Below are 27469 nucleotides of genomic sequence, written 5' to 3' on the forward strand. Positions count from 1 at the left end.
AAGGGGAAAGCACAGTTATAACGCAGCCGCCTTCCCTGGGGCTCCCGCCCAGCCTGCCCCAGCCCCAGCTCCGGTCCTGGGGCCCGACTCCCCCAGGAAGCCCGCCCGGCCATTTCCCTCCCAAAGTGGGGGGCCCACAATCCCTTTGGGAGTGGGAAAATGCTAGAACTTTGTTTTTATTTTTAAAAATTCAACTACAAGAAAGCAGTTAAGCTTTACTGTTTAATATGGAAAACAACAGGTATATCATATACATTGGAAATGAAAGCTCAAGAAATATTTTTCTACCGATTCTATGGCCCTGGCCAGTGACCTCCCTGGGGACAGGGTGGTTATGATCCCAAATGCCATATGGTACATAGCGGGGACTCCGAAAGTGGCCGTTGACTGAATAGGTGCAGCTGAAATACAAATGCCTCTATACTTTCTAGGGGCCCCGTAGCCCCCCATCTCTCATCCCCAGGTGCAGGGGTCAGACTGGGTTGCATGTGCCATCAAAGCTCACGCATTGCACCAGGGCCCACTGCACTAGGGAGAGGAGCTCTAGGAGAAGCCACCAGGGTTGCAGGGGTCCCCCTCTTCTCGTTCATTCTCCGCCTCCTGTGGCCTCTGCTGGGATGGGACACCCACCTTAGGGAGCTCAAGAACAGTCCAAGGGGATGCCTGTGACCGTGACTCAGGGAAAATAGACCCTAAATCTACGGGAACAAGCTTCTGGCACTCCTTAGCCAAAATGTGGCTCAGTGGGGCATAGGCAGGGGGAGGCTAAAGGTCAGACTGCGCCCCGCCGAAGGGCTTGGCACCACTCACGCCCATGGAGCTGGGGCTGAAGGAGGGACGTCAGGCAGGTGTCTGGACGCCACCTGTTTTCCACTGATGAACAGGAGCAGAACCCTCCAGCTAGCCCCAGGTAACTGTGAGAAGAATGCCGGGAACATCTAGGGCTCAGGTACTGTGAGAGCTATGGACCACCTTAGGAACGGTGATGGATGTCTGGACGCTTATGTGTATCCTGAGCTATAACCCAGAACGTGACCTCTAACAGGTACCCCATGTGCTCCTCTGCGGCCACCAGCACTGGAGGAGCCCGCCTCGAGTGTACGTGCATGTCCCCCAAAGCCTAAACGTTATCCTTCTGTTTTGCTTGTCTGAGTCCAGACGCAACCCATGTGAGTCTTCTGGAACTTACTTTTTCCCCAGTTGTCTCTTTCCATGTTATCTACATTAATAGCAGCTTTTTTGTTCCACAGTAGACTTTTATTTAGGAAAGCGACATACAGTCCTAGGTATTTCAGGGTGCAGCAAAGTATAAAGACAAATACGAAAGACGCCTGTGGTCTGCCTGGCTGGCTTTTGCCTTCGGGACACTGGATCACACTGTGACTGACTAGGTTTGCTCTGGCACCAGGAAGCTCAGCACTGAGCCCGCGGCCGCCTCTGCCACCGTGGCCATTGCAGCGGGCATCAGGGATTAACATTTTGTCAGGTTTCATCTCTGTTGTTCGTTCGCTCAATAAACGTGACACAAAGGGACACGAGAAACAGTCCCTGCCCACAGGGGCTCACAGTCTAATGGAAAGACGGAGAAGCAAACAGCCGGCACAACGCAGGGAGGCATTAACAGAGGTACACGCTCGGTGTGCTGTGGGGACTGCGGCTCGGCCACCTGGTGGGGCTGCGGGATGGCCTAGGATAAGGAGACCTGGAGGATGAGGTGTCCACTGGGTGACGTGAAGACCCCCGGGTCCAGTCTGACCCTTTTTCTAACATCCCCGGCCCAGTCCTTCATCTGACCCATCTCCTCCTGTGAAATGTTCCATCCCGCGGTCTGTTCTAGTTACAAGTCACCTCTGCACAGGTGCTTCATTTCCTCGGCTGTCCCCTGAGGGCCGAGGCCGCCTGGGGAGCCCAGCCTGGAGACGGATGGCCGTCAGGCGAATGGGCACGTCTCCCGCATGTGGCCAAAGCGAGCAGGAGGCCGGGCTGGCAGTCGGTGAAAAGGTGTAGGGCACACACAAGACACACAGAGTGCGCGTGGCTCCTAGGCCGCAGCCGGCCCAGAAAGCCCAGAATACTACTTGCCAACGTGGAAGGTCAAGCCACAGAGCAGTTCTCCCGACAGCACGACTGTTTGAAAGAAAGAAACAAGGACTTCTCTGCAAACGAAAACGAAAGCGAAAGCGAGCCGAGACCTGCGCGCCCACTGTGCGCGCAGCCGCAGGCCGGGCTCAGTCGAACGTGATGCGGAAGCCGCGCTCCTGCTCCTTGCGCCGCCCCTCGCATACCCTGCTCACCTCCTCCACCTTCCTCTGCAGCAGGGCCGAGTTCTGGTCGACCCACTGCAGTGAGTCCATGTGTGCGTTGAGGATCTTGCAGATCTGCTGCAGGGGGTCGCTGGTGTCGGCGGGGCCCCCGGATGTGTTCAGGTGCTCAATGATGTCCTTGAGGTCCTGTGCCATGCGCTTCAGCTGCGCGTCGATGTTTTCCGCCAGCTTGTAGGTCTTCTCACGTTCCTCATCGGCGTGCTGCAGGTGCACCGTCCCGCTCTGCTCCTTCACCGACTCCTCCAGCGGGCTGAGCAGGTCTTCCAGCTCCTTCTGCTGGGACAGGATGAAGTCCAGCTCCTGGTCCAGCCTCTTCTGGTCCAGCTTCACCTTCTCCACCTCACGGTGCAGGGTGGTGATCTTCTCCCCGTTCTCGATGAGTGTGCGGTCCCAGGCGTTGACCTGCGTGGCCTGCTGAAGGAAGTGCCGCTCCTGATCCTCCAGCTCCAGGCTCCACTTGTTGATCAGACTCTCCAGCTGCGCGTAGGTCATCGCGGGGCTGGTGGCCACCCCGGCGGCTGCACTAGGGCCAGATGGAGCAGTCACGGCGGTGGGCGCGGTGCTGGATGACCCGGCTGGCGCCAGGGGTTTCAGATTCAGAGCAAAGCTGCTGCTGGTCGTGGTGGCCGCAGCAGTGGACGTTGCTATGGATGACGGAGGGGCTGCTCCAGGGGCCTTTAAGCTGAAGCCCAGCGCCCCGGTCCCCGGAGTTGCGGCTGTGGTCACTGGGGCACCGAGGGTGAGCCCGGTGGTGCTGGACGACGCTGGCGCGGTGGCGAGTGAGGCGAAGAGCGTGGGCCCAGCACTGGTGGTGGCGGTAGTGGGTGTGGGAGCAGCTGGCTGTGTGGCCCCCACTCCAGTGGCTGCTGGCGTGGCCAACGTAAAGGACAAGCCGGCAAGGGTCGTGGGCTGCGTGGAACTCCCCATGGAGCCGATGCTGAAACTGGAGGTGGCCCCGGCCTGGGCCGTGCTGCCACCTGTGAACGAGAAGCCCCCGGGCGTGGTGGATGGGGCGACAGAAGTGCCGGAGGAGCTGAACACGAAGCCGGCGGGGGCTGCGCCCTGGCTGGCGGTGACGGCGCTGGAGACGGCGTTGGTGAGGGTGCCGCTGCCGAGCCCGAAGCCACTGGGCTGCGCCGCAGCTGGGGCGGCGGCCGCGTTGCTCAGGCTTAGCTTCGGGGTGCTGATCCCCAAGGAAAACCCGGGTCCTCCTGTGGCGGGCGTCGTGGCTCCAAAGCTGAACCCTGGGGTCTGAGTCGCAGGCGCCTGGGTGTTGAGTGAGAACAGGCTGGTCGAAGGGGTACTTGTGGCTGTTTGGGAGGGGGTCCCAAAGCTAAACCCGCCAGTGCCAGACGTCGAGAAAGAGAACCCAGCAGCAGGGGTGGCAGTCGCTGTCTTTGCAGTGCCAAATGTGAACCCGCCTGTGGGGGCCCCGGCGCCTCCAAAATTAAACCCGCTCATGGCTCCCGACTCCGGTGGCGGCAGCTACTCCGGCTCCCAAAGCAAATCCGTCAGCGTCTGCAACCTTGGGGAGATTTTTAAAGCAGAGGAAGTGACATGATCAGATGGCAGTTTTGGAAAGGCAACTCCAGCGGCACAATGGAGCACGGTCTGCAGGGCGCAGGGCTGGCAACTCTACCACGCGGCCACCCGCCTCCACCTGCAGCGCCCTAACCAGGCCTTGCTCAGCTAGAAAGGAAGGGCTGTATGTGGCGTGCTAGAAGCTGGATGAGCTCGGACCAGCCTGAGCGTCCTGCACAATAGGGAGCCCCGCGGGCTCCGGGGGACGCAGCCAGGGTCCAGGCGCGGGGGACTAGAATCACACAAAGCAACACCTTCAGAACCGACCCCCCAGGTTTCTCTGTTGACTACAACAGGAAGGGGGTAGAGAATGCTACCTTGAGCACCCTTCTGGACCTCAGAGACAGGCCCCGGAAACTGGGCCAGTCCCTGAATGCCCGCTGGGGCATCTTCCCACCCTCCCTGCAACTCGGGCGAGCAGGAGACCCAAGAGCTCAAGAACAATCCGAGGCCCTGGCCACAGCGGCCGATTCAAGGAGACACAGAAACCTGAGCCGACAGGAGGATTCCTCTTCAGGCGCTGCAGGGCGGGTGGCCTACTTCATCTGCAGGCGCAGGGCACAAAGGACGTGTATCCCCACCCCACCCCACCACCCGTGTGGGAGACAATGAGCTGCCACCAGAGAGAGCAAAGCGGGGGAGCACCCAGAAGAAAGCCACGCTCCCAGCCCCACCTTGTCTTCCCAGGAGCTCCATGAGCCAGCGCATCCCTGGTCCCTGTAATTTCTAACTAAAAAAGCACCGAGCAGAGTCATCTGTTAGCTGGAAATGAAAGGTCACTGGATGAAGACAGGGTCGGAGGATACAGGGACAGTGGCGTTTTTAGGTAACAATCATGTGCTGAGCATCCACTGTGAGGTGGGCCTGGGAGAGACATGGGGTCCTGTCTGGAGGCAGGGATTCTGTTCCCATGTCTGAGATGAGGAAACTGGGGCTCAGAAGCTGTGGCGATGCACCCAGGGTCACCCAGCTAGCAAGCACGGGGCCAGGAGCTGACCCCAGCCTCGGGCGTGCTCACCGGATGACAGGGCACCGCCCTGCACCCAATTAGAAAATCTAGTGGGTATCAGACACAAGGGATGATCAGCATTATGCATCATGTCGGCTGATATGGCTTCTAACAATACACAAGAAATGCAGGAAATGATGACAATGGCACCGGAGCAGAATGCAAATTTACCAGTGCAGTGAGCTCAGCTGTGGAAAACAACTCGAGAGCGAGAAGCCGGGACGGAAACACAGCGAGCTGTGGACAGGCTTCTTTGGGCAGCGGGGCGGCACACTGACCCCCCCTAATTTGCAGTAGTTTCCAAGTGCTGAGTCTGTGTAATGGAAAAACATAACTGACAAGCCACGTCGAAGACACGGTCCAACCCAGAGCCCTGTCCTAATCCCCAGAATTTAGGGATATGTGACCGTAGGTGGCAAAGAATTCTTAGATGTGATTAAAGGAAGGACCTTAAGAAGGGGGAGATGGTCCTGGATTAAACGACAGGCCCTAAATGTCATCTTGAGTGTCCTTATAAAACAGAGTGCAGGGGCAGTGGGTCCAGGAAGGCGGCCCACATGGTGGTGGAAGCAGAAGTCGGAGTGGTACCCTTTGAACTGGAGATGGAGGGGCCGCCAGGCGAGTGATTTGGGCGGCTTGAAAAGCTGGAAAAGGCAAGGGAGAGATTCCCCTCTGAACCTGGGGCTGGGTCAGTGGGGCTGGTCCGGACTTCTGTGCCACACTGAGCGGTTTTAGGCCACCAGATCTGTGACGGACAGAGAGAGCAGCCGCAGGGACTGACACGGGTGAGATGTGAGCCGATAGAAGTGAAGCATGGCCCCATGACTCCCCAGAGCACCGTTCTCAACCAGGGGACAGCCAATGCCGAGGCTCCGCTCCCTCACCAGGAAAGGGGGGTGACAGCTGCCATGCTGCCGTGTGGCGGACCGCAGGGCGTGAGTCAGGGGGCTCGCTCACACGGCAGCCACATGCTGGCACATGGCCGCACTGTAGGGAGAGCCTCTGGAAGCTGGTGAGGCAGGAAGAGTGTGCACTAAAGGGGTGACTCTGCAGGAGGGGCGTGAACACCCAGCTGTGAAGTTCTCAAGAAAAAGACCGGGCTTGTGGCTGACCTCAAGTTTGCTATGAATTCGCAGTTGGCTGCCACTGCTTGGGGGGGTCGTCAGGCCGCAGAAGTGCCAGTTCCAACAGAGCGATGGGGCTTCCCAGGCAGCTAACTCCAGCCCTGTGCCACGGACACTCTGCAGCCAGACCCTCAGCCAAGTTTCCGCGCGTCCCACCAGGCAGGATGCGATGCCAGCCCCGCCTCACAGGTGCGGGAAGAGGCTCGGATTGAAGTTACTTGCCAACTCCCACTCCACCACCCGGGCCCACCCAGGCACGGCGGATGCCACCTGCTTGGGGACACGGCCTGTTCTGGACCCGGCTCCACCCGACACCTGTGCGCTCTCACTTCCCGTGTCCAGCAGCCAGGCAGTCCCAGCTTCTAGGCCGAAGCTGGTCTCCACACGTAAATGATCGGGTATGAACTCTGCTTCTGTCACTAGCTAGCTGAGGGCCCAGGGGCTAGGGGCTGCTGCGCCCCACGTGCCTCGGCATCCCCATCCGTAGCGAGGGGGACCACCACCCTGCTGTGAGGAAAGAGTAGGACACGGTCGAGGCCTGGTGCCTGCCTGGCTCACAGAGGCATCCGCGGTCCCGCCTCCTCTCCCCTGTCCTGCAGGCCCAGCTTGTTTCGAAGTGTCCTTGGGGAACCCTCCCCCACCCCAAGTCAGAGGACGCCCACTGCAGCTACCCCTCCCCAACTTGCACTGCACCCTCTGCCTTTCTCGCAGGCCCCTATTTTTAGGGTCTCCTCCTCCTCCACACATGCTCTAGAGAGATGACCCCGGGACTGCCTGCGCCACTGGTGGTGTGCCCAGTCTAAGCCAGCAGATCACGACTGGCTGCCTGTCGGCACCCCTGGAGTGCTGGAAAGGTACGCTGACCACCATCAGGGCAGTGAGGCTGTCTCCCTGGGGACGGCCCCTGGCCTTGGCATGTTCACGAAGCTGCTCTGGGGGCTTCCAAGGGAGGCATCTTTGCTCTCCTCAGGCCTGCCGTCGCCCTGCCCAGGGTCAGAGCCCTTCCTGCGTGAGAAAACGCACCTGTCACTACAGAGCCACCTTTAGCTGGGTTTGTTAACAGCCACCCACGTGGTCTTAGTTCTTGGGACTTCAGCCCAAGAGAGCTTTTGCTAGTGATAAGTTGCAGCTAAAATTTTCCAAAAGAGCATTTATAAAGTCCTTTGCTTTTTACACTCTTAAAAAACTGCAAGGAAAACTGTGCTCCGTGGGGCTCGTCTGGTTTCGTGGCGCACCTTCTATTGCATATCTCGCCTGTTCCCAACTCCCCAGATGCCAGCGACATAATGATGGTGAACACACATGGCCCAGCCTGTCCCGTGTACCTCGGATGCATTCTTGCTCACGGGCTCTGCAAGCAGGTTCATTTGGGGCAGGTCCGCTTTACAGACTAGGAGGGTGAGGCCCAGAGAGGTCACTAAGCATGGCCCTCGTCCTCAAGGCAGCTGGAGACACAGCAAACGTCAGCTTCAGTCCCAGGGTCCCAGGCAGGAACAGGGCTGGGTCATGTGGAAGCAGGGGCGAGGCCGTCACACTGGTCCGCATTCTGGGGGGCATGTGCCTTAGCTGAGCATCAAAGGATGTAGGATCGGCCAGGAGACAGGGAGGCAGGGCCTGGTGAAGGCCGACAGAGGCCTGTGCAGGTGCTTCTGGGGTGCTGAGGGACTAGGGCGGCTAAAGGGAGTGTGCGCGCTAAGGGTGACTCATAGGCCTGGGTCGCCAAACCCTGCACACTGCACACAGAGGAGGTGCCTGCCCACTTCTGAGATGACTGCTAAGCCCTTGGAGTGTCCTGAGCCATCAGCGTGGCATCTGTGGCTCTGTCCACTTCTCCCTTTGCATCACGTCACTACACACACGCTCATGGCTCAGACTTTATTTTGAGGGAGCCGTGGAGGGACATGAAGACTGCGGAGGACTGACATGGCCAGATAAATGCACAGGGATGGACTGCAGGGGCGGAGGCTGGAGGCTGGGTGATGGCCCAGGCCGAGAGCTCAAGACCTGAGCCAGGACTCTGGGGACAGAGGAGAGAACCCTGATTTGGAAAATGAGTAAATCTGCACCAAAATGAAGTGACGGTTCTGTAGGGTCTGTCCTGGTGAACGAGGCCAGGGATGCCAGGACCTCGGGACTTTTTCACAATTGTGGCCGAACATACACACACTACTAGGAGCTGACGCAGGCTTTGCACGGCTACTGAAGGGGCGAGATTTCCGGAAACAGAAGCCGACAGTGCTCAGGGGAAGGCGAGAGGAACAGAAACTGGAGGAACGGAGCTTTTCCTGGAAAAGGCGAAGAGTGTGCCTGGGCCGGGTGCTGGGAACAGACGGCCACGGCTGCGGCCATCTGCAGTCCGCTCGGGAGGGAGCGGCAGCCGCCTCAGAGGAGCTGGAGAAGTTCCTGGCAGAGCTGCGGGCCCACGGCGCCCACCTTCCCAGGGAAAGCTGAAGAGCCCCCTGGGACTCCTATTTGAGGACATGACCCACCCGCTGGCTGCAGCCCAGGGTTCTCGGCTGTCCTCTCCAGCATCACCCGCATCCACCCGCCTCACCTCTACCTTTTACTTTTGCCACTTACTCCTAACTTCACTACATACTCGGCCCTACTCTGCACAGTGATGACAACACGGAGAGGCCAAAGGCCCGTCTCCCAAGGTGAAGTCACAGAGAGTCACAAACTCTTTGCGGTACGACATTCATACGACAAGGACTTCCGAGCACCTGTGATGTACAGGCACCGTCCAAAGCCCCGCCGGGAACAAGACCGAGGAGTACATAGCCCAGTAAGGGAGACAGACAGGAGCACGAATGCCACAAAGAAACCACGTGTCACACTGGGAGAGGCTATGTGTGAGGGGCGAGGGAACGGCGGCATGTGTATGGGGCCGGAGCACAGACTAAAGTCCTCAGGTGGATGATGGCAGCAGGTGGCCAGTGTGGCTGGGGGCAGGTGTCACTGTCATGAGCCCTGGGACTCTCCTCCCTCCTTCCCTATCCCAGCCCCTTCCCTTAGAGATCAGGAACAGGGGAACGAGCACGGACGCGTCAGCCTGGACCAAGAGGGAAGAAGAGCAAGGAGGATGGGGCGGGTGTGATGGAATAATGGCTCCCACACTTGTCCATGCCCTAATCCCAGACCCATGAGCATGTGACCTCATGGGCAAGAGGGACTTTGCTGAAGTGACTGCAGCAAGGATCTTGAGACGGGGAGATTCGCCTGAATGACGTGGGTGGGCCTTAAATGCAACTACGAGGATCCTGATGTGGAGCAGGGAGGCAGGGGGGCAGGGCGGAGGGGACATGACCGTGGAGGGCCTGTCTGGAGAGATGGCGAGCGTGCCGTGAGAAGCTGGAACAGGCCGAGACCAGACCCCCGACCCCCCGAGACTTCGGAAGGAACACAGCCCCATGGATCCGTCAGGCTTCTGACCTCGAGAACTCTAAGAGGATAGGCGTGTAGTGTTTTAACCCACTCAGTTTGTGATAACTTTTTACAACAGTGACAGGAAATTCAGGGGTAAGGAGAAAGGAAGAACGAGACAGACCAAATCTGCAGACGGGAAGCACGTCCTGGAGCTGGGGCGGAGACGGGGCTGGGCCGGCCTTTCTCTGCAACAGGGCCGTGGGGAGAGGGGTGCTGCGGCCGCTGGGCCCCAGCAGCTAGGGAGCTGCTAAAAAAAGCACAGCAAGCTGTGATTCTGAAAATCTAGACATCCCCCTTCACCCTTCTGGGGTGACCTCATTAGGGGCCTGTATGTGTGACAACCAGCAATAAGAGGCCATCTGTGACGGAGGGAAGAACAGGATGGCCTGAGAGCACCAGGGAGGGCAAGTATCAGTGCTGGTGTTGGCCCCTGGGGCAGAATTTCCATTTTTTTCATTCCTGGCACCTAGCGCAGGGCCTGGCATGCAGCAGGTGCACAGTAAGTAACTGTGACCCACTGACCGACCGATAACCAGTGCTAACTTCACCCGCCAGGCACTGCCTATGTGGCACTGGGCCAGGGGCACTAAATAGCAGCACATGAACCCTTCCTGGATGGGAAACAGGCTCAGAGAGGTGACACGACTTCTCCAAGGTCACAGAGCAGCAAACACTAATCCCAGTATGGGAGTCCAGATCTTTCTGGGGCTAATGCCTGAGGTTCCGCCTGGGGTGTGAGAGGACGAGATGGCAGAATCCATTCTTAAATTGTTCACTGGGCAGACGGGTGGCAGAGACAGTGACATACACAGGCCAGCTTCTGCACAGCAGCCAGCTGGGGGCAGGTGGGGCTGCAGGCCGGGTCACAGAGGCAGACCACCGGGCTAGTCCGCCTACTGAAGGCAAAGTCGTGACACCACCTCCCTCCCTGACACCACCGCTGCCCTTCAGTGCCCCCCTCACGGCCTGGATGACGCTGCGCAGAGGCTCACCCGCCGGGGCTGAGACCACCACCTCCTCCTCTGTAGCAGAAACGCGATGACATGTGGGACAGGAGGGTATCCGGCCAAAGGGCTTGATCTCCCAGGGCTCCTCTGCAGGGCTCGAGAATGCTTGTCCTCCGATGGGCGGGGGATGGCCCGGGGCGAGGGTCTGTTGCTGCCCTTAGAAGTCCAGACTGGACTCCTGCATGCTCCGAGGACAGGGCCTTTCCCCGTCCTTTGCTGTCAGTCGCCTGGCAGGACGCGGCCCGTTGGCCTGAGCCCCTGCTTCTCCACTCCCAGCCCTGGACTCTTAGATTCCAGTTTCATCCCCCATGCCTCGGTCTCATCTAAAAATAAGGACTGGTCTGATTCGTGTCAGGCGCTTGTCAGCCAATGAGTGCCCCCTGCAGCCTCCAGGCCCAGTTCTAGGGAGCGACTGGAGCAAGCACTCCTGGCATTCAGCCCACAGCCACCTGGTGGCGCTGCTGACAATGCTGATTGCCCAGGAAGGACAGGAGCTGTCTCGGTGGGAACTCTTCCCCAAGGAATTAGTGGTTTAAGACCTAGAGAAGTGTGACCACAGACTCAGAAAGAGCAAAGGAGCCGGGAAGAGGAGTGGAGGGGGCGGGCAGAGAGGATAAAAGGGGGAGAACGAGAGACCCAGGGGATCTTTGCCTTTGGCCACCATCCATCCAGCCTGGGCTCCGAAGCCTAGCTGGCCCTTGCCGTGTGTTAGTGCAGGGGCACCCCGCCGCCCCACGATCATCGCTCCCGAGCTGGCTGCCGTCCTGTCATATAGACAGGACGCCCCAGGTCTGTTGACTCTGCTTCTTAAATACCATATCTCCTGAATGTTTGAAAAACCTCTAACCCAGGAGACCCCAACCCCCGGGCCACGTAGCAGGAGGTGAGTGGTGGGCAAATGAGCGACACTTCATCCATACTGGCAGCTGCTCCCCAGTGCCAGCACTGCTGCCTCAGCTCCGCTTCAGCTCCTCATAGGAGCTCTGGTCCCTGGTGCCTAACAGGTCGGGGACCTCTGCTCTTACCCCCTGGGAACCGATGAGCTCAGAGCCTGCCCTTCAAGAATGGGACTCAACTCAGAAGCAGTGAGTGGCTCGCTAACTGGATCTCAGCCGAGGCAGAGTCTCCGCTGACTCGGGCCGAGGACACAGCAGCACGAAGGCCAAGGCAGGAGGCATTCTGAGCAGTGTGCTCGCAGACTTGCCCAGGCTGCCGTGGGGCAAGAGGCGGAGCCGGTGGTGGCCTGGGCTACCCTGTCCAGCTCTGACGTGACCAACCTGCCTTGGGAGGCGTGACCAGCCCTTGTGGCAGGGGCCCACAAGAGTGGCAGAGCTGTTTTCCTACGGCGATTCGGCAGCACGAAACCCTCAGTGGTTACCTCTGTCTAAAGGCCACGCCTCTGCCACAGTACAAATGTCCGGGACAGGGAGGGTGGGATGGAGACACCCACCAGGGACTCTTGGTCCCAACTGCTTCTGGCGCCCCCTGCCCCCCTCCAAGGACCAGAGCACCGGAGCCCTCCAGACCTCCTGGGTATAACCGACCTGTGTCAAGCCAGAGGGACCTGTGCAGAGCCAGGCAGGAAGTGCACGTCTGTCTGCTCCCCGGGGCAGGGGCCCCAGAAAGCGCCCCTGCCTGCCATGCTGCTGTCTCTTCTCCAGGCCCAGGCCCGGGAAGGAACCCCTCCCGGTGTACTGCACGTTCAGATGTCTACCGTTCAAGTGCCCACATGTCACTACGTGCTACAGACCAAGGAGGCACTGGCGCCCATGGTCCATTTCCCAGCTGACCCAATGACACAGCAGCGGCTATTTAAAAAATAAAAATTAAATTCTTTTTGTGAATAGGTAGTTTGTTCACATGGTTTTATGTTCAAAAGCTCGAAAGTGAATGCTGTGGTCCCATCCTCCTGTCCCCATGGCCCAGCGATCATCCTGGAGACAAGCTATCAGGGTTCCTGTGCCTCACCCCAGAGATTTCCAATGCAGTTAAAGCAAACGCGCAGTTCGCACACATCCCCACTGTGTACAGAAAAGACCGCACGCCAGATGCACTGCCCTTTTTCACTTACTAGACCTCAGAAGTCGTTTGACGCAGGCCCAGGGTCCTCCATGGACGGAGGCGGGAAGGGCTGCGGGAGGGGAGGCCGCCTGGCAGGGGTGCTGGCACTTCCGTGCCTCCTGGGTTCAGGGGTTCGCGACCTTCTCTCCCCTTTCTTCCTTTCCTTGAACACACTCTCTCCCTCAAGCCACATCATGCCTAATTAGCCATTGGCTGTCCTCCCCACTCCTGAGGCCTGGGCTCATGCCCGCAGGGGCGCAGGTGCTGGGACAAACAGCCTCTTCCCCACGGGGAGAAGCAGCCAGGCGAGACGCGCGTGACAATCAGGAGACAGAGAGAAGGCTGCAGAACCACTACTCTTACCACGAAATCACGGGACTGGCAGAGATGTCGGGGAGATTGGCGCTGGGCCCCCTACTCGTTTTTGCCAAGAACTGTTTGTTTCTCTGATATTGAAGGATTTTCCCCCCTCTACTTAACTGCATTTTTAACATTTACATTTTAATGACACAATTAATACATCAGTCCTTTCTTGAAAATATTGTTTTGGACCTTATCGACGAAGCTAAGACACCCTCAATCGCTGTCGCCCACCCGGGTCCCCCACGCCCGAGAGGCACCCGTGCTAGAGCCACTGTGTATCTTTTTCACATTTGTATATTTGCAGCCAGAGGACACATTCTCATTCCCCTATTTTCCCCACTACACAAGGTATCACATTGCACGTGTCACCAACTTGTCCTTCTCTCAGAATGTTCTTCACTTCTGCTGGCTGCTGCCAGTTAGTCTCTAGGCCTCCCTCCCACACTTTATCTACTTCCCTACTGGTGGACGTTCAGGACGCTTCCGAGTGCCCTTTATTATAAACAATATGTGCCTTGGGCTTGCGGATGGTGCTAATGGGCGGGGGCGTTTTTCCACGGCAGAGGTTAACCGAGGGACTGCCAAGCTGCCCTCCGGCCTGCCGGTTCCCATTTTTATTCTCACCGGCAGTGCCCGAGACAACCATCTCCCCACAACCGGCCAGCGCCTGAGATCAGGAAAAGTTATATCGGATCTGCCAATCTGATACATCAATTGCATTTATTAAAAAATAACAAGGAAAGCAACTAACCATTCAGAATCCACCTGTGCCAGCATGCATTGGGTTATTCACAAATACACCTCAGTCAGTCACGAACATCCACTGGGTCTTAGGACAGGACAGGCCCTGTGCTGGGCAAATAAAGACAATCTGGCCTGGCCACCACCCTCAAAATCCCAGTGTTAACTAACTGATCAAGAGAAAGCTACTGAAAACAAGTGTTCAAAAACTCATGCTCGACGGTTTGTAGCAGCATTATTCACGACAGCCGAAAGGTGCGCTCACCTGCAATCATGCTTTGCGGCCATCACCCCACCCTAGCCCTGCCTGCCTCAGGGCCTCTGCACCTGCTGCTCCGCCCCCTGGACTGCTTGCCGCCTTCAGGTCTTTGTGATGCCAGCTACTCAGTGAGGGCTGCCTGGCTAGCCTTACGACTTGGTACCATCTGAGACACAATAATCTCATTTATCATCTGTCAGCTCCACAAGGGGCAGGATTTTTGTCTGTGACTTCCACTGCTGGTTCCCCAGTGTCTGTAATAGTTACAGGCCATGGTGGGCACTCAGTAAATGCCTGTCAATAGAATAAACAAATTCAGGGGTTGCTCTGTGCCAGGTACTAACTACAATTCCACTCCTAGGCATCTCCCAAGAGAAGTGAAAACATGTCCACATGAAACTTGTACACACATATTCATTAACAGTCAAAAAGTACGAATGACTCAAATGTTCATCAACTGATGAACGGATAAAATGTAGTACACGATGGAATACTCTTCAGCCTTAAAAAGGAACAGTACCAACGAACCCTGAAAACCAGACACGAGGGACCACCTATAATCCCAGTCACATTAAGTGTCTGGAAGAGGCAACTCCAGGGGCAGAAAGCAGACTGGTGGTGGCCTATGACTCGGGGGTGGGGAGTGGGGAGTGACTGCTAATAGGTATGGCGCTTCTTTTTGGGGTGATGAAAAAGTTCTAAAATTAGATTGTGGTGATGGGTACACAACTCTGTGAATGTACTGAAAACCATAAATTGTACACTTTCACAAACAGATGTGAATTACATGGTATCTCCATAAAGCCATTAAACAAACCCACCCAGCACGGGGCGCCAGGAGCAGGCTGAAGAACGGAGTAGGGCCGTGGAGGTGGGCAGGGCTGGGCAGAGGAGCTTCTGAAGAGAGACGCATGCCTTCCCCTGAGGATGAGTGACCGGGACAGGACGAGGGAACCTGCTGAGGACGGCTGAGGAGGCCAAAGTGGCAATGCTCCAGGCAGCTGCAAGGACAGCAGGGGGCCCTGGGGAAAGGAAGGTGGACATGGCCACCACACCAAGGCATCAAGACCTGGGGAGGGGCTGAAGCACCAGGGCTGAGGGACTCTTTAAGAGTGCTGTGTGTGTGTGTGTGTGTGTGTGTGTGTTCACAGACAGAACCACATACACCTGTGCCCTCCCCAGCCTCTCTCCAGTAATCAACAGCGGTGTCCCAGGGGAGAGGCAGTAGTACCAGTGGGGGAAGGAGATAAAGATCCCAGCCATGCTGTGGCAGAGACGTTGCCATGGAGATGGTTTCTCAAGGAACCAGGTGAAAGCCACCAGAGGTAGAGACAGGGTGGCTTTAACTCTGAGAATCAGAACCGAACACACACGGACGTTCTGGACTTCATGGGCCGGGCTCTGTCTGCAGTGCATTCCCTGTGCTGGCTGATGACCCCGTGAGGCGGGAACCTCCCGCTCTCCCGTCCGACAGACAAGCAAACTGGGGTCCAGAGAACCTCAGTGACCTGCCCAAGGTCGTGCACGTAGTTAGGACAGACCCCACTATCTGGCCCTGGCGCCAAGCTGGATCTCAGGAGCCTCTCCAACGTGATGTTTTCTCACATCCCCCACCACGTGCCATGGCCAGCACCCTCCTCCCACTCTCAGACGACATCCCCGGCCATCTCTGTCACCTTCCAGGCCAGTCTAGCCAGGTCTCGCTCCTGATCCGATTCAGTACTGTCTGCCTCCCACAGCTACAGGCTGGACTTCCTGTGGCTTGGAGTGAAAAGGGGACATTGGCTGCTCTTTCCTGTCCCCCTCAGCAATCTGGTCCTTCTGTTGGTGGCAGCAGGCAGGAGGAGAAGGACAAAGGGCTCTTGAACGAACGAGGCTATGGCTTGGGGCTCTGCAGGCCGTTGACCCTCGATGTTCGCCATGGTGCATCCCCACACGCCTGTGCAGGGGACACCTGGGGAACCCAGGGGACTGTGAGGTCTTCCCACTGTGGTTCTCTGTCTCAATCTCTCTCTCCTGCTCCCCTCGGCTCCCACTATGACTGGCCATCCCAGCAGGTGCCAGTTTGGGTCAGGCCCTGCTACCTTCCTCTGTGCCCAAGTGACCCCATGAGAGCTACGCGTCCGTGGCCTACCACATGGCAGCAACACAGGCCGTGTCCTGGCCCTGGGGCTCTCCACCTCCCTTCCCCCGCTACTGAGCACATCTGTCCGGCCAGCTCGAGCCCCGTACTCTCCCGTTGGACATAAATGATTTCACAGAACACCATCAGCAGCCAAGGTCACTCTGAGCGTGACAGACGAGACAAAAATGAGACCACTTGAGTCATGCCTCCACACAGACGAAAACACAAACACTGTCCTGAGCACAAACATGACCAACCCTCACCCCCCTGGCTCGGAGTGATGGCTGTTTCACTAATCACGGCACTAGTGCCTGTCGTCCCTCCGCCTCTGAAGAAGTAAGACACAGCAAGGTCATGGCCTTGCTCCTGCTTCCGGTCGGCACGGATCCAGAGCAAGGCCATTTCCCTGAGCCCTCCCAAAGTCACCTACCCCAGCCCAGAGGGGCCCTGTGGGGGGCGGCCTCCCTAGCACCAACACGCAGGAAACTCAAGCTGCTCAGCAACACATGTTCCTAGTGGCTTCTGGCTGGGGACTTGGCTGGCTGGTAAGAACAGGTGGGGTAATCAGATACCAGCTCCCCCTCAGCCGCACCTGGCACACACCTGCCCCGCAGGGACCATTTGCTGGTGAGCCCCTGCCCCGCCCCCACAAATGCTGCCGCCCAGGCTGTGGGCCTGGGGTGGGTCTGAGCAGACTCTGCTCCTTTTCAGTTTCGGTCAGTTCAGCAGAGAGGGGCTGGGCCTGTGACTGGCTCGAGTCAGACAGTCCCCTTGTCCCCTGCTGTGGGCAGGGAGGTTACAGGTCTGAGGTGTGGGGGAAGATCAATGAGCTGAAGGCCGGGGGAGACCCGCAGCCTGAGTCTGTCCACACTCGTGGCTTGTTGGGATTCCTCTAAATATTCGCCAACCTTTTAAAACTTGGATCTTGCAGAAAAACCCGGATTTCTGATTTCTGTGAAAGCGGAAGCTCTGCACCTGCAGGCTGGCACCACTGCCCAGCGGGGTGGGCCGCCCCGGGCCCTTCCGCTGGTCCAGGGCTTCGCCGGCCCGCCCCGCGACAGGGCCTGCAGTCTGTGGGGACGGCTGGCTGACTGAACCAGGCTCGTCCTCACCACTGCCCTCTCAGGAGGGTTCTGCTGTTATCCCTACTTTACTGATGAGGCCATAATGGCACAAGGGGGCCCAGTATCTTGCTGGAGGTCACAGAGCAGTGACATCTGAGCACCAAGACAGGTCCCTTCGGTTGGCCCTGTCCTTTCCCTATGGCCAGTTTCTGTGGGCACAGGAGGCAGGGTGCGCCCCAGGGTGGGCCCCAGCCTATTTCCTATTTCCCAGATGAGGAAACGGGTTCTAAAAGGGGTAGGCGGTAGGGTGGATAATGGCCTCCCAAAGGTGCCCTAAACCTCAGAACCTCAGTATGCAACCTCATGCAGAAAAGACACTTTGCAGACATGACTAAGGGTCCTGTGACAAAGACGTTATCCTGGGTTACCTGGGCACACCTTAATGTAACCACAAGGGTCTTTTCAAGAGGGAGAGCACGAAGATCAAAGGAGAGAGGAGTGACCGAGGAAGGGGCCGCGAGCCCAGGACAGATGGCCTCCGGCAGCTGGAAGAGGCCAAGGAACGGATTCTCCCCGGCGCCTCCAGAAAGGGACGCAGCCCTGCGGCCACTGTGGTCTCCAGAACCGAAAGGGAACAAATGTGTTGTTTTAAGCCACTAAGTTTATGGCACTGTTACAGCAGCGAGTGCAGACACCACAACAGAAGGTGACCATCGAGAGAGCTAGTGCCTGGTGCGGGGCCGACGAGGCTCTCAGAGCTGAAACGCAGGCGAGCAAGGGGAGGGGAGGCGCTCAGGAGGACTCTGAGCCGTCGGCCACGTGGCCGACCTGTGCCCTGCGCTGCCCTTTCCCGAGCTGAAACAGCCTTGGCCTTCCTGCCCTTGTTTGCCAGGATGTCCACCTACAGCCCCCGCCCCCCCGGCCTACATGACCCAGGAATTGGGATCACAGCACTGGATTCCCCGCCTCTGTACACAGGGGACTCATCCAGAAGTGGACTGAGGCCCACTGAGGCAGCGGTGTAGGGCTGGAGGCTGAGGGGATGATTCTGGGGACGAGGAGGGTCCCAACTTTGCCTTCTACGCGCTTAGGGAAACAGTCGTGTCCATGTACACCTGTCTGCAGTGGCTGCAAAAGCAGAGCAGAGTGCAGTGGGGACAGGAAGAGAAATGAACACGTAGATGTGGGGGAGCCAGTGAACGCGGGGTTTCACCTGCGGCATTTCCCGCAGCCCCCCAGCACCCCACGCCTCCGGAAGAAACAGCGAATGCTCACAGCGGGCAGGCCCGCTCCGAAGACCTCGCGTCGATTTCCCTACCTAACCCTCGTGCCCACCCTGTGCGGTGCGTCCTTCTAGTCCCATCTTATGCATAAGGGAACTAAGTCACAGGGAGACGATGCCGCTTGCCAGGGGTCAGGCACACTGGCTCTAGAGCCACCATTCTGTCCCACCCTGCGGAAGGCAGCTGAGGCTCAGGCAGAGCCCAGTCTCTGCCTGCATCTGCAGCCAGGGCTAAGTGCTGTGGGCTTGGCGCCTGGGCCCATCTGATGCAAACTCAGCGCCTCTTCCATCATGCCGGACTGTCACCTTAACTGGGACACCGGTGAGGGGTTGCTCAAGAGTACAGGTGAGGAGGACCTCCTGCGGAGCAGAGGGGGCGGGAGAGGCAAGTCAGAATCAACAGAATTTGGCAACTGAGCAGCAGCAAACCTGAGGCGAAGGCCCAGGCTCGGTGGCCTTCCTGCAAGCCATGCCCAGGGCGAGGGGTCTGATCTGAGGGAAGTAGACAGTCTCCCCGGGCCTGCAGGACCTCAGGAGCTGTGCAGTGCTGTAGAGGCCGACTCAACCGGCAGTATGATTGTACAAGTGCCTGTCACCTTTGGTCCTCAGTCTTGCCCCCTACAAGACAAGTGGGTTAGCCTCGATGACCCAAGGCCACTTCCTGGCGGCGAATCTCAGATCCTCGGGGTCTGCACAGGCAGCTGCTCGCCCTCCCCCATCGCCTTCGATGAGCTGGGGCCTCTCCTGGATCCAGAGCTCCGCTAACCAGGAGACTGTTGCCAGGTGCGCCGGGGCCCCCAGAGATTCCCTCCACTACCCCTTCCCATCCCAGAGCCAGGGTGATGCAACCTGCCTGCAACTGCCACCTCACTCCCCAAGCCTGGTCACTCCGCAATGAAAAAGAGTCCCCAGCAGCCCCACCCATGCTCCTGCCCCTGCTCAGGAGCTGGAAGGGCTGAGGTACCTGGACTCCAGACACTCTGTGAAGCTGGGGGGAATCGACACATTTCAGTCCTGGGGGGCCACAGTTTTGGGTCAGGGGTGGGCATGAGAGAGGGCTCAGGGGACAAAGACCTGCGCTCACAGGTAGCCACTGCCCAAACATCAGAACATGCCGAGAAGGGCTGAGAGCCAAGTGTGACGACTGGCACCCACTCAGCAGGACTGAGTGGAGCTGTTTGGGTGGAAAGGTTGGCACCACAGCTGAACTGGGTGGCATTCAAAATCTAGAGGGAGAAAGGCACAAGGGGACAGGGGTACCGGGATCCTTGTCCCTGCGCCTTCTTGGTCAGCGTGCATCTCGCCCAGCCAGCAACATGATTCCCATACTGAGCAAGTTCATTTCCGGTTATTAAAAAATATCCCACCTAACCATGCTCTCGAAAACCCATAATCCCAGTCTACGAGACAAAACCAGACTGAGGTACAGTCCACAGAACATCCAGCTAGCACTCTGCACAACGGTCAAGGTCACAAAGGACAACACGAGTCAGAGAAACAGCAGCAGACCAGGGGATGCTAATGAGACGCCATGACTCAATGTCATACGGTGTCCTGGAGAGGATCCTAGAATGAAAAAGGGCATTAGGGAACGACCAGTGAAATCAGAATAAAGTCGAAATTTGATTAATAGAGGTGTACAGATGGTTCCTTAACTTAGCAAATGTACCACAGTAATGTAAGGTGACAATGAGGCGAGGGGTATGTGGAAACTTTCCACTATCTTTTTTACAACTTTTCTTTAAATAAAAAATTATTCCAATTAAAAGATTATTTAAAAAATGCTCTACCTAATTCCAGTGCATAATCTAGATCTTCTCAGAAAAAGACCCCATGGGATGACTATGTCCTCCTCACTGCCAAGCACTCTGTCCAACAGTCTACCCTGATCCTTCCTGCTACTGCTCAAATTGCTGCACTGACATGTGGAAGGTGGGTCTTTAAGTGTCATTTAAAAGGTGGATGACTCATCATAGTTTCAAAGCACTAACTGTTTAGCAATGGAGATAAAACATCCACCTCAATAACAATAACGAACCCTTATGTAAACCCTACTGCGTCCCAGGCACTAAGCTAAGTGCTTGACCTGGGTTAACTCATTTAATCCTCCTGACAGCACCAAAACACAGCTACACTATCAATGGCCTCTTATTTCTAAGGGAGATCGCAGCTTACATAGCTAGTAAGTGGGGTGCAGTCTGAATCTAAATTGTCTGGCTCCATAATCTATGCTAACCACTACTCTATGCTGCCTGGGTAATAATGTAGCCTGTGGAGACTCAAGGAAATACAGAGTGAGTGCTCAAAAACTGACAGAGCGGACAGTAAGTGGTCTAAGGCAAAGCAGTCCGATCACTTAAACTCCAAGGGCAATGTCCTGACGGGAACGGATGCAAGGGGGGGAAGGTTTCTGAGGGAAAGGCAAGGCCCACACCCACACAGGCTGACGGAGGGCCCAGCGCACACAAGGAGATGGCCCCTCTTTTAGTAAATCAGTCTCCCATTTTTGGGAGGGCTGGGAAACTGATTTCGTGGGGAGGGAGGGCATATCAGTAAGTCAGGGCAGAAGCAGAGGCAGGGTAGGCAGGGGATGGAGGACAGACTGGAGTAGGGGCGGGGATGCCCGATTCCCTGCACCAGGGTGGGGCTGGGAATACCTGGAATGGGGAAGGGTGAGGATGGCTGGAAATTGACACCTTGGAAGAGTAGAGTCACAAGAATGACCTACTACTGCCAGGTACTGGATGGTCAAGTGTCTGGGGCTCCTGCGGGTGGGGGTGGGGAGATGAACCAGATGAACCAGAGCCCCACGGTTCCTATTAATAATAATAATAAGATACGCCGAGAGCATTCGTGCATGAGCTGGGCTCTATGCTTAGGGCTTCCCAGGCGTCATCGACTCATCTGACTCTCACAAACGATCCCATCAAGCAGGGTTGATTATTCTTCACATTTCACAGGCACTTCCCTATCTCAGGCCAGAGGAATTGCCCAAGGCCACCAAGGCAGGTCTGTAATGTGAACGGAGCGCGCTGACTGTGACTCACGCGGGGCTCTCACCCACAAACAGCGTGTTCGGGGTGAGGCGGCAGCTGGGGAATGCAGAAAGGAGCGTGTGGCCGACCAGAAATAAGTGAAACAGGAGGGAAAGTAACGAGAAACGCACCAGTGCGGGCCTCGGGGAGGGGGAGGGGGCCGAACCCTCAGAATCAGAACCAGGGAAGCGGGCCTGAATCAGAAAGGGGAGAAAAGCAGGCCCGAGGGTGTAGGGGACAGCGGGCCGGCCCCGGCATCAGGAACAGGGGGATGGCCCCCCGAGCCATAGGGGAGGGCGGGCCACACTCCCGGGGTCGGAGGGGGCGGCTGGATCCCCGGGAGGAGGGCGGCGGGCCTGCCTCCCGCTGGGGGCCGCGCGGAGGCGGGGCGCGGAAGGATCCGGGCGGGCCGTGCTGCGCCAGCCCCGGTATATCTGTCCTCAGTCCCCGGGGCCGCCTCATTCCCCATCCTCAGAACACGCTGTCTCCTCACGCCGCCGCGACACGGCCTCCGCCCGCGTATCCCCGGCCATGGCGCTGTAGCCGCGACCCCTCCGTGCCCCCGGCCCGTCTCCGCGCTCACCGCGCCTGCGCTCTCCGCTCCTGCCTTCTTTCTTCAGCCGAGGCCGCCGCCGCCTCTCCTTTCCGCAGCCATGGAGTGAGTAACCGCTCGCCCCTCCCTCGCCAACCGCCTTTCCCGCCCTTTCGAAGCTCGCGGCCCTCAAGGCCAAGCCTGGGGGGAGGGGGGACACGAGAGCGAGGGATCACGGTCGCGCAGGCGCAGAAGGAGAGTAGCGGCGTGGGCGTCCGGCCAAGCATGCGCACTCGGCCCCCCGGGACGAGGCGGAAGGTGCTTTCTTCCGTAGAGTTTTGGCGTTTAAAGATGGCCCGGATACGGCTCGGTCTGTGCACTAACCCCCAGCGAGGGTGTATGTCTTTTTTATTTCTCTCCTGGAACGATTCTGTCTGCGCGCGATTGGTCACGCGCATCACCCCACCAGAGTCCGTATTAATGTGCAAAGGGTGGGGAGTGAGCAGCTGCACATGCGCACTGACCCTGAGGCGGGTGCAGGCGTGAGCAGTGGGAACCGTTCTACACACGGAGCGTGCGCTTTAGCTCTCTGAGAGCCAAAAGCTGGAACGGGAACGGGACCGGGGCGTGGGCCGCTGTTCTCCGCCGGCCCCCTTCCACCGTGCCTGCTTCGTACCGCTCAGGCTCGCGGCACAACGCCCCTCCCTTTCATTCCGGCCTCTGCTGGGGCCGGTGCTGGTTTAGATTGACAGGGTAGAAGGCAGGGCTTAAAAAAGAGGACTTCAGTCATTTGCCCAAAAAAAAGGTGGAGCTAGGGTCCCAGTCACGGGGAACGCTCGGTCTTCGGAGAGCCCATTGTGCGAGGGGGCGGGGCTATGCGATGACGGGTTTCTATTGGAGAAAAACGGGGCTAGGGAATCTTCGAGAAGGGTGGAGCTAAACTAAACTGGGGCGGGACTTGGAGGGACAATGGTGGTCACTGCAAAGTTAGAAGGGAAGAGTGGGATTTGAATGGATAACATTGAAGGGGTGGGACAGGAGGAAATCCCCAGGGAACTGATCTGATCTGGAACCTAGAGAGTGGGTGGGACCTAAAGGAAATAGTTTCGAGTAAGGGATGTGGCTGGAAGAAAACTGAGCTTCCTTATGAAGGAATATTATGGGGTAGGTGGGAGGGGCTTAAGGAAATTCCCCTGGTAAACCATTAGTTTTCTGTATGGGAGAGATTGGGTCTTGGGGGTTTTGAAGAAAAGCAAGTCGGGCCTGAAGAGAATTCTCTTGAGAGTGGATGGGGCGCAGAGATTTGGGGAAAGGACAGATTTAGAATTCTGAGGGATCGAAGCATAGTCTCAAGCCCAGTTGGAAGCGTGAAGCAGAACCCCGGAGACGCGGGGGTGTGGCTTGGTTTCCCGGTGACTTTGGCGGTGAGCCAGGCTGGCCTGTGACCCAACCCACTTTTGTCTCACCTGTAGGTCCTCTACTTTCTCCTTGGTGCCTGTCTTCGCCCAGCTGAACAACCTCCAGAGCCGCCTCCCAGCTGTTGGTGCAGCCTCTTTCATTGCCATCCGTGCCCAGCGCCTGTGCTGCAGCCATGTCACTCCTGGCGACCCTGGGGCTGGAGCTGGACAGGGCCCTGCTCCCAGCTAGCGGGCTAGGCTGGCTCGTAGACTATGGAAAACTCCCCCTGGCCCCTGCCCCCTTGGCTCCCTATGAGGTCCTTGGGGGAGCCCTGGAAGGCGGGCTTCCAGGGGGGGGAGAGCCCCTGGCAGGTAAGGGCAGGTGGAGAATGGAGGTGGGGTGAACTGGGGCATGGGGTGCAGGATTCGAGGAGGAGGAAGAATTTATTCAATTATTCACTCGATAATTATAATATGCCAGGCATACTCTAGTGAAAAGACAGAGGAGACAAGTGATAAGTGTGAGGTATAAGTGGGAAGCACTTAGTAGCTGAGCTAAAAAATGACATCAGGCCATGCCACCCTGAACTAGCCCAATCCCATCTGATCTTGGAACCTAAGCAGGGTTGAGCCTGGTTAGTACTCGGATGGGAGACCACCTAGGAAGACCATTTATTTACTTTAAAAAATAAATAAATAATAAGGGATTGTAAACTGATGAGGTCCCTGCAATCTGTGAGATCAACCAAGGGTTGCCTTGCCTAAAAAAATTTAAAAAATAAAAAATGACATCATGGACCTAATTTAGAGCGGGTAGCCAGGAAACCCTCTCCAAGTTGGTAACGTTTTGGCTGAGGCCTAACACATGGTAAACAGCCATGAAAAGACCCAAGGGAAGAACTTTTCAGTTGGCGAGAGCAGCATACAGAAGGCCCTGAGGCAAGAATTATTTAATTTGTTAGTGTGTCCCAAATGCTTGTCACGTAGAGTTTTCAAGAATCAACAAATTAAAGACGAAATGGGTGTGTTGTGTATATGCAATTTAGTTTGCTTTTAAAGAATAAACTAGAGAGTAGATCCCAGATGTAGGTTAATCAGTAAAGAGGATGTTGGAATGATTGAAGAAACGGCTGGTCATCTGTTTTTGTTGTTTGGGTCATTGGTTGGTTGACTGATTCATTTTGTTAGCTGATTGGTTGGTTGGCTGGTTTACTGGTTGTCAGGTTGGTTGACCGGTTAATTGGTTGGTCAGTTGGTTGGCTAGATGTTTAACTGGTTTATTGGTTGACTGATTTGTTGACTGGTTTGATGATTGACTCATTGACTGGTTGGCTGGTTGGTGGCTTTACTCAATGAATGGGATGAACGAAGCAGATATGAGTGAGCACCCAGGTGGGTAGAGGACCAGGAACTCAAGGAACTTTGCCCTCCTCCAATCTTCCAGGTGATGGCTTCTCTGACTGGATGACTGAGCGGGTTGACTTTACAGCCCTTCTCCCTCTGGAGCCCCCCTTGCCCTCAGGTGCCCTCCCCCCACCTTCCCCACCCCCACCTGACCTGGAAGCCATGGCCTCCCTCCTCAAGAAGGAGCTGGAGCAGATGGAAGACTTCTTCCTTGATGCTCCACTCCTCCCACCGTCCTCCCCACCACCGCAGCCGCCGCCTCCACCACCGCCACCACCACCACCGGCACCGGCACCCTCCCTCCCTGTCCCCCTCCCCACCTTTGCCCTCCCCCAGCCCCCCGCCCTGGATACCCTAGACTTGCTGGCCATCTACTGCCGCAGCGAGGCAGGGCAGGGCGATTCAGGGTTGGCTCCCCTGCCCCCACCACAGCAGCCCCCTCCTCTACCTCCGACCTCTCGCCCGGCCCCCTACGCCGTTCCTGCCACCACCCGAGGGGACCGCAAACAAAAGAAGAGAGATCAGAACAAGTCAGCTGCTCTGAGGTACCGCCAGAGGAAGCGGGCAGAGGGCGAAGCCCTGGAGGGTGAGTGCCAGGGTCTAGAGGCACGGAACCGGGAGCTGCGGGAGAGGGCCGAATCTGTGGAGCGGGAGATCCAGTATGTTAAGGACCTGCTCATCGAGGTGTACAAGGCGCGGAGCCAGAGGACCCGCAGCAGCTAGGCACACAGGGGCTTGGTCTCCAGCTCTGGCTCACTTCTGTTTCTGGGGCCGAGGTGGCAGGGTCCCTTCTTCATCCCTCTGCCCCCGGCTCCTTTCCAGCAGTGTGCCCCACTTCTCTCTCCCTCCTTTTATCCTTGTCTCATTTCTTGTGCATTTCCATTCCGCTCCTCTCCTCCCTTCCCGGGATCATGGAATGTTTGGCCTTAGTCAACATCTACACTCCTCACATGACAGCTGAGGGTCTGAGGCGCCCGGAGAGTTCAGGTTGCTGGGGAGAGCTTGGGAACCTCTCAAGCAGGGAGGCGAGGCCAGAAACCTGTGCAGAATGACATGCCTATTAGGATGGGGGAGCCTTCATGAGAGTAAGTCGGGGAGCATTTTAAGAATGGCACTTGTATAATGATATAAACAAGAAAAGCAAGCCAGGTGACCTTGGGAAACTACATTTGGGCAGGGAGCCAAAAGGTGGCCAAGTTTAAAGAGCTGGTGGCTATGGAGGCAGGTGGGGAGTGGGGCAGGGCGGGCATGGCCATAGTTGGTGGCGGGGTGTTCACATTAGCTGTGGGAGGAAATCAGTGTTTTGTGAAAGGTGTGGGGCCAGGGGCTGCATCTAGGATGAGGGAGGGCAGGGAGTGATCATTTTGTGAGTGGTGGCAGAAATAAAATGAATTTCTTCTGGTCTGCGTGTCTTGTCTTTGAGAGGAGAAGTTGGGAGAGAGGGCAGTCTTAGGCCAAAGACCAGAATGATAATAATAATAATAGAAATAACAGGTAACACATATGGTCGAGTACACACACTTGGCACACGGCCAAGGCCAAGAGGGGCCCGACTGAACCCAACGAGACCCATTTTTAGATTCAGACCCTTACTTACTTACACAGCAAAAGAAAGGATAGCCAAAGGTGCCACCTCCCATGGTCCTTGTCACAATGAAAAGGATGATGCCGAAACAAAAAGGGCTGGATAGCTGCAACGGGTTGTGGGGGGCCCAGTGCAGAGGAGCCCCCAATCTGATTAAAGTCGCCTGGGAGCAGTTGAAAGGTGGGGAGGTGGCCCTGCGGCCGTGGTGGCAACGCTCCCCTCGATGTCCAGCGTTTACTATGTGCAAGGTGCTGTTTTCAGCACATTACATGCACGATCTCAGTTGATGTAAAAAGGTGGACAGTGCGGCGCCAGTCAGTACATTCGCAGTTTGCCAACCGCTTCGATCCAGTTCCCCTTCCGTCACTCCAGAATAAACGTCACGCCTTTGAGTGGTGACTCCCCTCTCCCCCTCATTTGTCCTCCGAATTCCATGAACTGGAGGAATGAGTTTAATTCTCGTTCATCCTCGATAATTTAGCCTTTAGGGTCTGTAGTGGATTGGTGACCCCTCAGAAGATAGGACCACATCCTAACCTCTAGAACCTGTGAATTAGACCTTATGTGGAGAAGGCACATACTTTAAATCCAATGACAAGGGTCCTTCAAAGGAGAGACAATTAGAGAAAGGGGTAGGAGGCTATGTGAAAACAGGCAGAGACTGGGTGACGCGGCCACAGGCCCAGGCAAGTCCGAAGCCACCAGCTGGAAGTGAAAAGAGATCTTCCCCCAGAGCCTTCGGAGGAAGTGGCCTTGCTGCCACCTTGATTTCGGATGTCTGGCCTCCAGAACTGAGAGAAAATAACTTTCATCTTAAGAGACTAAGTTTGTGGTAATATGATATGGCAGCCACAAGAAACTAACACGAGGGGCCCTGTTTGTTGTGCCGAGGGCTGTCTTTTGATGTCCCATTTGGGTGACCCCCCAGGCTTCTCATTGTCCTTTATTTCTTGGTGCTGAGCAGAACAAGATTAAAAGAATAGGAAAAATACATCTCTGGACTTTTTGCCACAGCCTAGCCTTTCTGTAGATGTCCACCCTGGGGACTCATAGTGGGGGTGGGGGGCAGGGGTGACAGAGACCAGACCGTCAGAGCTGAACTTAGTATGAAGGATCCTTGACTGGTGTTGCTACCTGGCAGGAACAAATG

At 56.9% G+C, this 27469-nt stretch overlaps 3 protein-coding genes across 6 annotated transcripts in view; 1 reads left to right on the forward strand and 2 right to left on the reverse strand.

The window, feature by feature from the left end:
* Positions 1 to 22087, reverse strand: part of IL4I1 (interleukin 4 induced 1) — a 31691-nt gene extending 9604 nt beyond the window's left edge. The window contains exon 1 of the mRNA XM_016125633.2: positions 21985 to 22087. The gene's annotated coding sequence lies outside the window, so the exon portion shown is untranslated. The remainder of the gene's footprint in view (positions 1 to 21984) is intronic.
* NUP62 (nucleoporin 62) lies at positions 209 to 22120 on the reverse strand. 2 transcript variants are annotated; one of them, XM_016125651.2, is made up of 2 exons: positions 21985 to 22120; positions 209 to 3849 (listed from the first exon to the last, which is right to left on the reverse strand). In XM_016125651.2, the coding sequence occupies exon 2, from the start codon at positions 3783 to 3785 to the stop codon at positions 2229 to 2231; it is 1557 nt and encodes a 518-aa protein (XP_015981137.2). In that variant the 5' UTR covers positions 3786 to 3849; positions 21985 to 22120; the 3' UTR covers positions 209 to 2228. The 2 variants fall into 2 exon arrangements, with proteins under 2 accessions (XP_015981137.2, XP_015981138.2); XM_016125652.2 differs by lacking the exon at positions 21985 to 22120 and adding an exon at positions 10457 to 14983.
* Positions 20854 to 26138, forward strand: ATF5 (activating transcription factor 5). Of its 3 annotated transcripts, XM_016125738.2 has the most exons (5): positions 20902 to 21103; positions 21327 to 21375; positions 21877 to 22059; positions 23406 to 23702; positions 24775 to 26138. In XM_016125738.2, the coding sequence occupies exons 4-5, from the start codon at positions 23525 to 23527 to the stop codon at positions 25455 to 25457; spliced, it is 861 nt and encodes a 286-aa protein (XP_015981224.2). In that variant the 5' UTR covers positions 20902 to 21103; positions 21327 to 21375; positions 21877 to 22059; positions 23406 to 23524; the 3' UTR covers positions 25458 to 26138. The 3 variants fall into 3 exon arrangements, with proteins under 3 accessions (XP_036088544.1, XP_015981224.2, XP_036088545.1); XM_036232652.1 differs by lacking the exons at positions 20902 to 21103; positions 21327 to 21375; positions 21877 to 22059 and adding an exon at positions 22873 to 23097; XM_036232651.1 differs by lacking the exons at positions 23406 to 23702; positions 24775 to 26138 and having other exon boundaries at positions 20854 to 21103; positions 21327 to 22722.
* Positions 26139 to 27469: the final 1331 nt, after the last annotated feature.

Source organism: Rousettus aegyptiacus, unplaced genomic scaffold (assembly GCF_014176215.1).
Source record: "Rousettus aegyptiacus isolate mRouAeg1 unplaced genomic scaffold, mRouAeg1.p scaffold_m13_p_14, whole genome shotgun sequence".
NCBI classification, from domain to species: domain Eukaryota; kingdom Metazoa; phylum Chordata; class Mammalia; order Chiroptera; family Pteropodidae; genus Rousettus; species Rousettus aegyptiacus.